The sequence below is a fragment of the Panthera onca genome, chromosome F2 (genome assembly GCF_046562875.1).
Source record: "Panthera onca isolate mPanOnc1 chromosome F2, mPanOnc1 haplotype 2, whole genome shotgun sequence".
NCBI classification, from domain to species: Eukaryota; Metazoa; Chordata; class Mammalia; order Carnivora; family Felidae; genus Panthera; species Panthera onca.
This window is the reverse complement of record NC_138356.1, coordinates 18,923,178-18,935,699: the sequence shown is the minus strand read 5'-3', so window position 1 is coordinate 18,935,699 and position 12,522 is coordinate 18,923,178. Positions and strand designations below refer to the sequence as shown.

The 12,522-nt window shown below is 37.3% G+C and overlaps 1 protein-coding gene across 5 annotated transcripts in view; it reads right to left on the bottom strand.

Annotated features, from left to right (window-relative positions):
• The window catches only part of PREX2 (phosphatidylinositol-3,4,5-trisphosphate dependent Rac exchange factor 2), a 295,426-nt gene that overhangs the window by 126,957 nt on the left and 155,947 nt on the right, over positions 1–12,522 (bottom strand). For all 5 annotated transcript variants that reach the window (XR_013553558.2, XR_013553556.2, XR_013553557.2 and 2 more), the window contains 3 exons: positions 10,885–11,002; positions 5,887–6,071; positions 3,462–3,623 (listed from right to left, as the gene is read on the bottom strand). Coding sequence is in view for 2 of the 5 variants with exons in the window: in XM_078441822.2 (XP_078297948.2) it covers positions 3,462–3,623; positions 5,887–6,071; positions 10,885–11,002 (465 nt within the window). In the remaining 3 variants the exon portion in view is untranslated. The remainder of the gene's footprint in view (positions 1–3,461; positions 3,624–5,886; positions 6,072–10,884; positions 11,003–12,522) is intronic.

The following is a 12,522-nucleotide window of genomic DNA, read 5'->3' as shown; positions in this document are numbered from 1 at the left end:
TCATCAATAAAATCAATCTCATTTCTACATCGTGGCCTTCACTTACAATATCTCTCTTTACTTGAGTGCCACCTCTACTCCTCTTCACTCTGAGAAATCTTTCCAACTTACAGCAGCTAACATCTGCTGACTATTCAATCCACAAAGATTTCTCCTTTACTGAACTGCCACTGCTGTAGTAATCAGACCCATACTATTTAGCTGTGTAGTGAAATTTAGCAGTGGAATTTGAACAATATATATACTGTGTAGTACAGTGTCAAATTGCAGGTAAACAAACAAAAAACAGATTTATAATAAAAGGAAGCAAGGTTCAAATTCCACAGCTGTGTTCAGTTGCATGCCTTTGGGCAAGTTGACCACTCTGAGCCTCAGCCACTTATCAATGAAATAGATAATGTGTCTCAAGTCACTGTGTGGATAAAATTATACAACATATGCAAACTGTAAAATATCTATGCAATGCCTGATATGACAGCAGATTGCTATAAACTGATGTGTGCTGCGTAACTCCAGGGAGCACCATCATAGAGAAGAGGGTATGGGGTGCCAACACATTCACCCAGTCATCGTGGCACCTCCTAATAGGTTAAGTAGTCAGTATTATTATTACTTACTTCATGTATTTTGATCCGTCTTCCATATAGATTTTAGGTGTGGGAGGGGAGCCATCCTTAAGCAATTACTGTCTACATAACAGGTATGCATTTAGTAAACGTTTACCTGTTCTTCCCGCCCCAACCTGCAATAAATTTGCTTTTGTGAAGCTGAGTTTTTGACGCATGCCATTGGTTTTCAATAAAGAGTGTATGAAAAATATCTGCACATAAAACAAACTGCCGCTTCTTTTTCAGGGATATGTTTACAGATACTGCCCTGACATTTCCTGGTGTCGCCTCTTTGAAATTCAGCGTGAGAGATTTCTTTTAGAACTTAGTCTAAGAAAAGCTTTGCCTCTCTTAAGAAACATGTATAAATTATAGGGATGCTGATAAATATGTGATAGACTGTATTTATTTATTTATTTATTTTTTGGTTATCAGGAAACTGCAGGTGAAATATAATATTCCACTTTAGCAACTAACTAGCTTTAGCACTTGCTGACCTTATCACCTTTTTGGTGGTCTATACCATTTATTGTAATATAACTTTACCTATAAATGTATCTGCTAATTTTCTGTCAATATCCATTCTCTCTTTCTTCTTTTATTAATAAAATTCTCTGAGTTTTATTTGGGCACATGGATGTCCAGTTTGAGACAATATTTCTCAGTCTGCTTTCACTAAATGACTAATTGCATGCGAACAGGAGTGATGTGTACAACTTCCAGGTCGTGGCCTCAACAGGAAACTCTTTGCTCTCCACTTCTTTTCTGTCCTGAGGGGCTATAACTTAGACATAGTGCTGATCAGCCAACCTTGACCTTGTGGAAGAGGGCAATGTCTTAGGGGAGACAGCAAAACTATAGAAGCAGCCCTAGAAGATTGTCAATCCAGTCCCCACTGGACTCCCAGCCCGTTGAACCTTCAATGTGAGTGAAAAATCAACTTTCAATTTTAAGCCCATGTTATCTTGGTCCTTCTTACAGCAGCTGAATCAATACCCTATCTAATATATCCTCATCCTGATGTTTTGTTTTTACTCACATAGTTTACTTTTTTCATGTATATTTTTTAAGATATTTCTACTGCTTTTGTTTTTTTGTATGAATGGAGAGAAGTAGGAAGAAAATAAAAAAAAGAAAACAGAAAAAGAAATGACCCCCAAACACTGACAAGTTTGACAACTAGAATCTGTCTCAATGTCTATCATACTTTATACAGATCCATTTCTGAAAGAGAATGATTCTCTTTTCAAAATGTGTTCAAAAGGGAATGCTAATTTGCATTTGTTTCGACCTTTTAAATTTTACCTCAAACACTGTCCTATCTTAGAGAGAAAGGAGAAATAAAAAGAATCTTCTGCTCTTCAGCAACAAGAAAGCATTCATGGAATCTTTCCTGAAATCAAATAGGCGAACTGAGCTCAACAATCATGGAAAGAGAATTAACAGATGTGACAATTAAGCGGTAATCTTGAATATCATTTTTCTTCATGTGAATGGATTTATAAAAAATCAAAATAGCAACCCATATTCAACTTCACAAGATAAACATTTAGGGAAGTCCTAAAGAAAAATATGGTGATCCTTCTTCCCCTTGTCCCACTCTACCTGAGGTAACCAGTGTTCAAGTATTCATTTCTACATTTCCCTATTCTCATATAGCCCTATCTGGACATACATGGGCTTATCTTTTACTTAATATATTAGGAGTGTAAAACATATAGATTAACTCACATTCAGAAACACTGAGATAAATAATATTTCCTCGGATGGCTGTGCCAAATTTTAAACAACCAGCCTCATTTTGAGGGAAATAATTTTATTAGCTAGTCTACTGACAAAAATAGAAAAAAAAACTTACTGTAGGATATATTTGGGACATCAACTTCTAATTCTATCTCTAAATTATATCAAATCCATCGAACTTTCTCTGTCTCCCCATCTTCACCACAGGCCAACCTATCATCATCACTCACTGGGACTATTCCAAGAGCTTTCTCCTCGTATCTATGCCTCATCTCTTCCTAGCAATCCATTCCTACAGAGGAGGCAGCGCCATTTCTTAAAAACCTAAATCAGATGAAGTCACACGCGTTTAAAAGCTTCCAACTCTTCTTGTTGATGTGCGAAGAAAATCCAAACTCCTTCCAAAGTTCCAAAAGGTAAAAAGCTTCCAGAGCGCTTCTTCCTGGTCCCTGTCTGAGCCTCCAACCTTATGACTTGGCCATATTCCCCCTGACACCCTGGCTGCTTTCCCCACCCCCCCCACTTTGGAGCCGCAGGTGAACTTTATTTACTTCTTTGCTGCTTACCCCTCTCAAATATAAATACCCCGAGAGGGAAGATGTTCTCTCCTTTGCTGCCATATTCCTGGCACCAAGAACAGTTATTGGCATATAAAATGTGCTCAATAAATATGTCAAATAAATGTACAAATCAGTCAATTTCAAACAGACTATGTTCTGTGTACTTTCTGATTGAGAGCTCTCTTCCCTCTGTTGAGATAAAAAGAAAAGAACTATTGACTTCATAATTACATGACCTGGATTTACATCCCAACTCTATCTTTTGCTAGCAAGTAATTGAATTCTTTAGGCCTCAGTTACATGTCGAAAATGTGGAATAATGACCTAGCTTTCAGGTTTGCAAAGATCAAATGAGGTTAATGGATGTAAAGGCATTTTAAAAACTCTAAACTCTAAAATATTACATAAATAAAAAAATAAAATGTTATATGTTATTATTTCAATAAACTGGTATACAAATAAGTAATGAAAATATCAGTAAGTGAATTAAATTGGACATTTATTTATTTAAATAATATATACATGTCAAATAAGGAAACAGAAGTTTTACCTTTTTATAACTGGATATTCTCTGACATATGTGCTCAATTTTTTCACTGCAAAAGGCACTGAATTTATTATGAAGGTCAGTAGGAATCACTTCATTTAAAGAGTTAAGGCTGGTGCAGTTTTGGACAAAATGATCATCGCTTTTAGCCAGGGCTTCAAGAATCTGTAGTAATACACACACACACACACAAGTAAAGAAAACCTTCAAAATTAGCCAAATACAATTTTCACAAGTCTAGAACACAGAGTGACATTCCCCAGCACACTTCTTTTCACCGCCTGGTATTTCTATGTTCAGTAAAACTCTCACCGCGAAGTGAGGGACTTGTGTGTTTGCCCCTCGTGTTTTGCCTTCTGCTGGCTCTAAAAGGTTACCTGAGGGAAGTGAGTGGACTTCAAAGACTGCCTGCTGGACAAATCAGTATGCTCTGATGTGGGAACACATTGCCTATATTTTAGTCAGTTACTCAGAACTTTTTTTTCCCCTCAATTTGGTAGTAGAACAACAAAAACTAAGGAAAACCTATAGAATGGCATCCTTACTTTCTACTGGGAGCCCAGTATAGAGAATGCAGACAACAAATGTTTGCTGAAGAAATGAATACATGAGAAGAAATTCTCTTACTAACGTAAAATCAATGTCAGTTGCGGTATCTGAGCACCCAGCTGATAAACACATCAGATAAAAGCGTCCATGTGATATTTTAACTAGTAAATCCTTTTGAACATTTGAATCAATTGTAAGGCAGCATTTGTGTGTGTTTGTGTGTGTACCTACCACTGATCACTGGGAATTTCCAATGAATGGAGAATTATGTGTCATATTTATGATTGTTCAAAGATTGCAAGGGTTGATTTCACCCTTACCTGACATTCTCATAATACTGTACGAGACAATGTATAGATTCTATGTTTATTTGAGCTCCCTCACAGGAAGCTCCACTTCCCTGTCTTGCAGAATACAGAGTGTGAGTTTTTGGTTTAATCACTACTCTAGAAAGTAGAGCTCAATTTATCATTAGCTGTGTGATCTTGGTTCAATTTCTTAATTTCTTTGATACTCTTTTCTTCAAATATGAAATAGAAGTATTTTCAGTACTTATACAGTTGTCATATATAAAATAATCCATGTAACTTCGCAAATTTGAAATAGCTAGAAAATGGATAAAATAATAATAACCTGGGTCCAAACTTACATGGATTGCCTTGATAATATAACATATTTGGGCAGAGGTGGCATTTTGAACATACAGATGCTATATCGAAAGATAGAGTGGTACAATGTCATCAGAATAACGCAATTGTTTTGGAAGCTGACTTTCAGAATATAAAACAAAAAACATAAAATAAGTATTTTTGAAACAGTGCATTTGGATTTCTACATTATTTTCTGCCACTAAAATTTTAAAAAATACATACTATTAATGCTAAATCTATCTCAGCTACACACACACACACACACACACACACACATAATGAAACAAGAAGTGACATGTGAATAAATAAAAGTAGTGAAGCTATGTGTCATATTTCTTACTTGTAATACCTGAATCCTCACAAGGTGATATAAAAGCAGATGCAGGGGTGCCTTGGTGGCTCAGTTGGTTAAGCATCCGACTCTTGATTTTGGCTCAGGTCACAATCTGACATTTGTGGGATTGAGCCCCATGTCAGGTTCTGCACTAACCTTAGTATTCATTCTCTCTCTCTCTCTCAAAATAAATAAACATTTAAATAAATAAATACAGATGAAATACTAAAACTCAGACCTGGGGAGTATCCAATAGGAATTTTATTTATTCACCTGGTGAAAGAATCATGAAAAGCAAGCACATGCCCATCTTTCACTAACCACATGTTTTATCCATTTGGATGAAAACTCTCTTACTCCCTATCTTGCTTTAGCCTAAAGACTAAGGGTGATATCCTTCCCAATTAAGAATCACATAAATGTCTGAAGATCTATTCATAAATGGATCACTGAGATTTGTGAAATTATATGAAATAAACATGAGACTTGGAGAATTTGAAATTTCCTATAATACATTTCATGACTTCAAATACTTTTCAGAGGATTATCTACATTTAAAAAAGCACCACCTGTCATGAAAACCATCTGAAAGGTATTCATGATACTGAATCAACAGATGTAGCAAACTTGCTAAATGTAGAGAAGCCTTTGCCAAATCAACTAACATTTGCCTGGGCAAGAGTCCCATCTAACATAACACTGTACTCCAAAAGAGATCAATAAAAAAAGAAGATTGTATGCATACTGAGTAATGGGGGGAAAACAGAAAAGAAAGTTGAATGAGCTGACAGCTGAAGCATACACAGCTGTTTACGTTTTGGGAAGTGGGGGTGGGGGAGAGTTCCAGTTACTTTATTTAGAACAAAATCCCTTGTTTTCCCAGGATCACTCATACCTTGGCAGTGAGGCTAAAGAAACCTTTGGGCTCAATCATCTTCTCCACCACATTGCACTTTATCCCGGCTGTGCTGTCATACTCATACACAACACCATATTCCAGGTGGACGTTATCCACAGTCAGGCTCACGTGCTCCTTCTTCCCGTCGATGATGGCCATGGTGTTAAACTTGTCAATCACCTCTGGAACAAGGACAGTTTTCATTCAGCAAATTCAGGAAGGGTTTTGTGAGTCTCTTCAAATAATTTGAGTGTCTCTGAATAATGTTTAAAGATTTCTTTAAAGAATGGATAAATCTAATATTGTTGTTAACATTTCTGAAACAAGAGCACTTAAAAAACATATGTTTGAATGATCCAAATCTCACCATTCCAACATGACTAGTCTTTGCACATCCATTTTGATCTATCAACCATATGTATGCCTATTTATACCAATATAAACATTATATATACAATTTTATAATTTTTATTAAAAGCATGCATGACTTAAAGTCAGGGTTCCTAAAACTGCCTCAAACATTGAACGAATACTTGTTCAGAGGAGGAAAAACTACACAAAGCCATACGGAAGAAGCAGAAAGGAGATGCACTAATCATTTATTTCAGCAGACAGGATCCCTGAATTTTCCCAAACACCATCTTCTGCAGATAGCTCATAGAGAAGATTTGTCATTGTCTGCTATAATAACATTTTCATCTGGAATGTCTTCCTACAGGTTTTTGGCCTACAATCAATCCGCTGATATAAAAACACAAAAATCTGAAGCAAGAAACCACTGAGAAACCTAACAACAAATATTAAATTAGCAAAAACAGAATCTTAGTTAGATAAAAACAGTTAAGTCCTAGGATGGTAGAAATAGTAAAAATAGACAAAGGCAGAATAATGGTTTATCTTAAAATAATGGAGTCCCAGAATAGCTAGAAACCAATTATCAGAGCATCTCACCAACCCTTTCACTGTGGCACCAACGACGATGAGCAAAAATCAACTAACTCTAAATGAGGAATAAAGGGCTCAAGATAATGTCCTGAGATTTGTCCTAGTTTAAGTAAATAAGAAAGTTACTGTGTCATAACAATCTTGGTGCTCCAATGTGGTTGAAATATTTCTGATACTGTCCATGATCTGAGTGGTTCCTTCCAGGAGTGGAGGGAACACAGCTTTCCCTAAGTTGACCACCCCCGTATGATCAGTACAGGGGATTATGTAACTATGCTGGTTGGAAGAAACTAACAGTACAATAAAAATGTCCAACGATACCTACCAATAATATAAATGGAAAGATATCATGAAACTTTAAGAGAGGATTCAAAGACTTCTGTGAAAAAAGTGTTGAAACAATAATTCAAGGTATTTGTCAAATGCAAACATAAATTCAATTGTTTCCATCCCTTTACCCTTGGCGAAGAAGCCAATGATTCCAACAATCTGTATCTGGTTTGTTTCACTGAGAGAACAGAAACAATAGGAGTCCTTATCAAAAGATCTTTCTCTTTCTCTAATAATGTTTTCACATTATTAGTTTGCCTCAGTACCATTAATGTTAGAATATAGTAAAAGTTACTTGAATCAAGAAAGCATTTTCAAAGGGACTATAGACCTTCTTTCTAAACTAGGACTTCAAATTTTTGCATGCATACAGATCCCATCTTGTCAAAATGGAGACTGTGATTCAGTAGATGGGTGGGGGTAGGATTCTTCATCTTTCCAGGTGATGCTGCTGCTGCTGGTCTGTGAACCACACTGGATTAGGAAGGTCTACACAACATTTAAACTCAAAACAAGAAAACGCATTTTAACTTGGGTTTGAATCCTCATCCTACCACTTACTGGTTTGGGCAAGTCCCTTAGGCTAAGGGTTAGGTTAAAATAAGGATACGACACTAACACTTTTTTGAGAGTTTCCTTTTTAATGCCTTTATGAGATAATCCATGTAAAATACTTAATAAAGTGCCAAACAAAGTGCAGTAGCTATGATGTGTTAGTGACTAACTATTATCACTTATGTATTTCACATAACATCTATTTGGAGATTATGACTTAAGAAAGTGGCTTGAACATACAAGATTTTCAATAATTGGGACAAGGCACAGGCACATTAAAAAACAATACTACTGTAAGCAAATGAGGAGTGATGTGGGAAACAAAAGCAAATGAAATATTACACTTCCTTACTGCCTACAGCCTATTGACAAGTCCTTGGAATAGGCAGAGTGACCTTCCTCTGGCTCAGCTGCCTCAATGATGACACTTTGCTAAGGGCAAAGGGAATCTTAGCCTGACCCCCCACAGGATCCTGGAAGTCTACTTTAACATATAAAATTCCTTTGAGAAGGAACATACTTAAAGATCATAAAAGCCATTTATGAAAAGCCCACAGCTAACATCATCCTCAATGGGGAAAAACTGAGAGCTTTTTCCCTGAGATCAGGAACACGACAGGGATGCCCACTCTCACCGCTGTTGTTTAATATAGTGTTGGAAGTTCTAGCATCAGCAGACAACAAAAGGAAATCAAAGGCATCAAAATTGGCAAAGATGAAGTCAAGCTTTCGCTTTTTGCAGATGACATGATATTATACACGGAAAATCTGACAGACTCCACCAAAAGTCTGCTAGAACTGATACATGAATTTAGCAAAGTCGTAGGATACAAAATCAATGTACAGAAATCAGTTGCATTCTTATACACTAATAATGAAGCAACAGAAAGACAAATAAAGAAACTGATCCCATGCACAATTGCACCAAGAAGCATAAAATACCTAGGAATAAATCTAACCAAAGATGTAAAAGATCTGTATGCTGAAAACTGTAGAAAGCTTATGAAGGAAATTGAAGAAGATATAAAGAAATGGAAAAACATTCTGTGCTCACGGACTGGAAGAATAAATACTGTCAAAATGTCAATACTACCCAAAGCTGTCTACACATTCAATGCAATCCCAATCAAAATTGCACCAGCATTCTTCTCGAAACTAGAACAAGCAATCCTAAAATTCATATGGAACCACAAAAGGCCCCAAATAGCCAAAGTAATTTTGAAGAAGACCAAAGCAGGAGGCATCACAATCCCAGACTTTAGCCTCTACTACAAAGCTGTCATCATCAAGACAGCATGGTATTGGCACAAAAACAGACACATTGACCAATGGAATAGAATAGAAACCCCAGAACTAGACCCACAAACGTATGGCCAACTCCTCTTTGACAAAGCAGGAAAGAACATCCAATGGAAAAAAGACAGTCTCCTTAACAAATGGTGCTGGGAGAACTGGACAGCAACACGCAGAAGATTGAAACTAGACCACTTTCTTACACCATTCACAAAAATAAACTCAAAATGGATAAAGGACCTGAATGTGAGACAGGAAACCATCAAAACCCTAGAGGAGAAAGCAGGAAAAGACCTCTCTGACCTCAGCTGTAGCAATTTCTTACTTGACACATCCCCAAAGGCAAGGGAATTAAAAGCAAAAATGAACTACTCGGACCTTATGAAGGTAAAAAGCTTCTGCACAGCAAAAGAAACAACCAACAAAACTAAAAGGCAACCAACAGAATGGGAAAACACATTTGCAAATGACATATCAGACAAAGGGCTAATATCCAAAATCTATAAAGAGCTCACCAAATTCCACACCCGAAAAACAAATAACCCAGTGAAGAAATGGGCAGAAAACATGAATAGACACTTCTCTAAAGAGGACATCCGGATGGCCAACAGGCACATGAAAAGATGCTCAATGTCGCTCCTCATCAGGGAAATACAAATCAAAACCACACTCAGATATCACCTCACGCCAGTCAGAGTGGCCAAAATGAACAAATCAGGAGACTATAGATGCTGGAGAGGATGTGGAGAAACGGGAACCCTCTTGCACTGTTGGTGGGAATGCAAATTGGTGCAGCCGCTCTGGAAAACAGTGTGGAGGTTCCTCAAAAAATTAAAAATAGACCTACCCTAAGACCCAGCAATAGCACTGCTAGGAATTGACCCAAGGGATACAGGAGTACTGATGCATAGGGGCACTTGTACCCCAATGTTTATAGCAGCACTCTCAACAATAGCCAAATTATTCAAAGAGCCTAAATGTCCATCAACTGATGAATGGATAAAGAAATTGTGGTTTATATACACAATGGAATACTACATGGCAATGAGAAAGCATCAAATATAGCCTTGTGTAGCAACATGGATGGAACTGGAGAGTGTTATGCTAAGTGAAATAAGCCATACAGAGAAAGACAGATACCATATGTTTTCACTCTTATGTGGATCCTGAGAAACTTAACAGAAACCCATGGGGGAGGGGAAGGGGGAAAAAAAAAGGAGGTTAGAGTGGGAGAGAGCCAAAGCATAAGAGACTGTTAAAAACTGAGAACAAACTGAGGGTTGATGGGGGGTGGGAGGGAGGGGAGGATGGGTGATGGGTATTGAAGAGGGCACCTTTTGGGATGAGCACTGGGTGTTGTATGGAAACCAATTTGACAATAAATTTCATATATTGAAAAAAATAAATGAATAAATAAATAAGCTAAATAAATAAATAAATAAATAAATAAATTGCTTTGGAAGCTTCTTTTATCTTTACACCACCCCCCCCTCCGCCCAAGATACAGGTTAGCAATCATACTCCAAGCTTATGGCCCCACTGATATACGTCCGAAGGGTCTCATGACTGAATTTTTCCTGAATGGTAAATAAATGACCTTTTCCTAACAGCAGCTAGCCCCTCAAGGTCCTGGAAACCATGTTTCCAAAATATCTGAGAGATGTAAGCTATCCCTAAGCCCTTCCCAAACTGAAGGTATATATAATCACTCTTCACAGTCCCAGTGCAGCTCTTTCTGTTCATGGGTCCTGTCTCCATGCTTTAGTAAAACCACCTTTTTGCACTGAAGACGTCTCAAGAATTCTTTCTTGGCCATCAGTAGCGAATCCCAACACTTTAAACCACTATCAAGGAGGAAAAGAAGGAACCCACCTTCTACTTTGCAGTCAAATGCATCCCCTACTTCATCTCCTGGGGGTTTAGAGTTAGCCTTTTGAAGGTCTTCTTGAGCACTCTCAATGCTGTTATAAACCCATTGTATGGAGTCTTGCTGGAATGAGGAGGGGAAATGAAACCTTAGAAATATTAGTGCTTCTTAAAATGTATATCCATTTCATAAACCTGCTTTAGGAGGATTGACAATCTTACTTATTCTTCTAGGTTTTTTAAAGATAACCAAATTTAAAAGAGACAGAAAATCAACATAAGAGACTAATAAAAAGTCAATGGCAATTATATTGCTTAACAAACTAATTTTTTAGGATTGAAATTTTATCTTCCAAAGATTTTTCTGAGTTTTGTTTCAATTTATTTATTTTGAGAGAGGGAGCATGCAAGCAAGCGTGGGAGGGGGCAGAGAGAGAGAGCAAGAGAATCCCAAGCAGGCTCCGTGCTGTCAGGGTGCAGGCTGACTCAAGACTTGAACCCACGAACTGTGAGACCATGACCTGAGCCAAAATCAAGAGCTGGATGCTCAACTGACTGAGCCAAGCAAGAATCCCTTCCAAAGATGTTTGTAAATAAGATGTATTTCCCAAGTGTCTTACTTAAAATGCCTCAAGTATATCTTAAAGTAAAATTTAAATTCCATTTTTAAATAAATAAATGTTAGATGGACAGTTTTCTGAAGAATGAATCATTTATCAGGATATAAACCATTTAAATGCTCTCCTACCACCTATATTTTGATCCAATTAATGTTTTTTTGAATCAAACCAATAAGAAAGTTGAAAGAACATCTTTCACTTCATTGCGTTCCCAAGTGATGTAACTATATTTTTACCCTTCCATATCATAACTCATCCTATTTTTAATTAAAATAGCAGTTGCAGTCTTATCTAGATAAATGAGAGAGAGGAAATGGCTACCAAGTAAATGCTTTCAGCTTTCCATCACTTGAAAGTTTACTCCTTTCTTAGGTAAGATGATAAATTGAATTGCACTACTGAAGTGCACTACAATTTCCATTCTCCATTTTTGCATGTATTAACTTCACAACTGTGTTTAATTATTATATTGCTATACACCGTTACAATGCTAGTTAACATTTGATCAGTCAAATACATCTTGGTAGCCTGTTGTGGTCCCTAAGGAACCACACACTCTGGTATCCACACCTTGGTGTAGCTCCTTCCCACACTGACCTGAGGCTTGGTCATGGGATCTGATTTTTCCAAGCATGATGTAAATACAGTTGATCGCTTATAATATCCCCTCTTGAAATCCAGACGCCATGCAGGAAGGACAATCTGCTAGACTGGAAAAGGGGGCCATGTGGAGGAGCTCTGGAGTGGAAGGCCATGAGGAGGGGAGGTGCAGAGCCCAGCTGTTCCATGCAAAACTTTGCTATATCAGTGCCTTCACAGGAGCCAACACTCAGTCACCCCGCAGAATCAAGAGAAATAATCAATCACTGTTGTTTTAAGCCAATAAGTTTTGGAACAGCCTGTTTTGTGGCAATGGATATGGGATACAGCGTGTTACTCACTGAGTGAATTTTTCTGTTTATTGCTTTTCTTAATCATGTTACTAACCAACTTCTCTCTAGGAAGACTGTCAAGGAAAATGAAA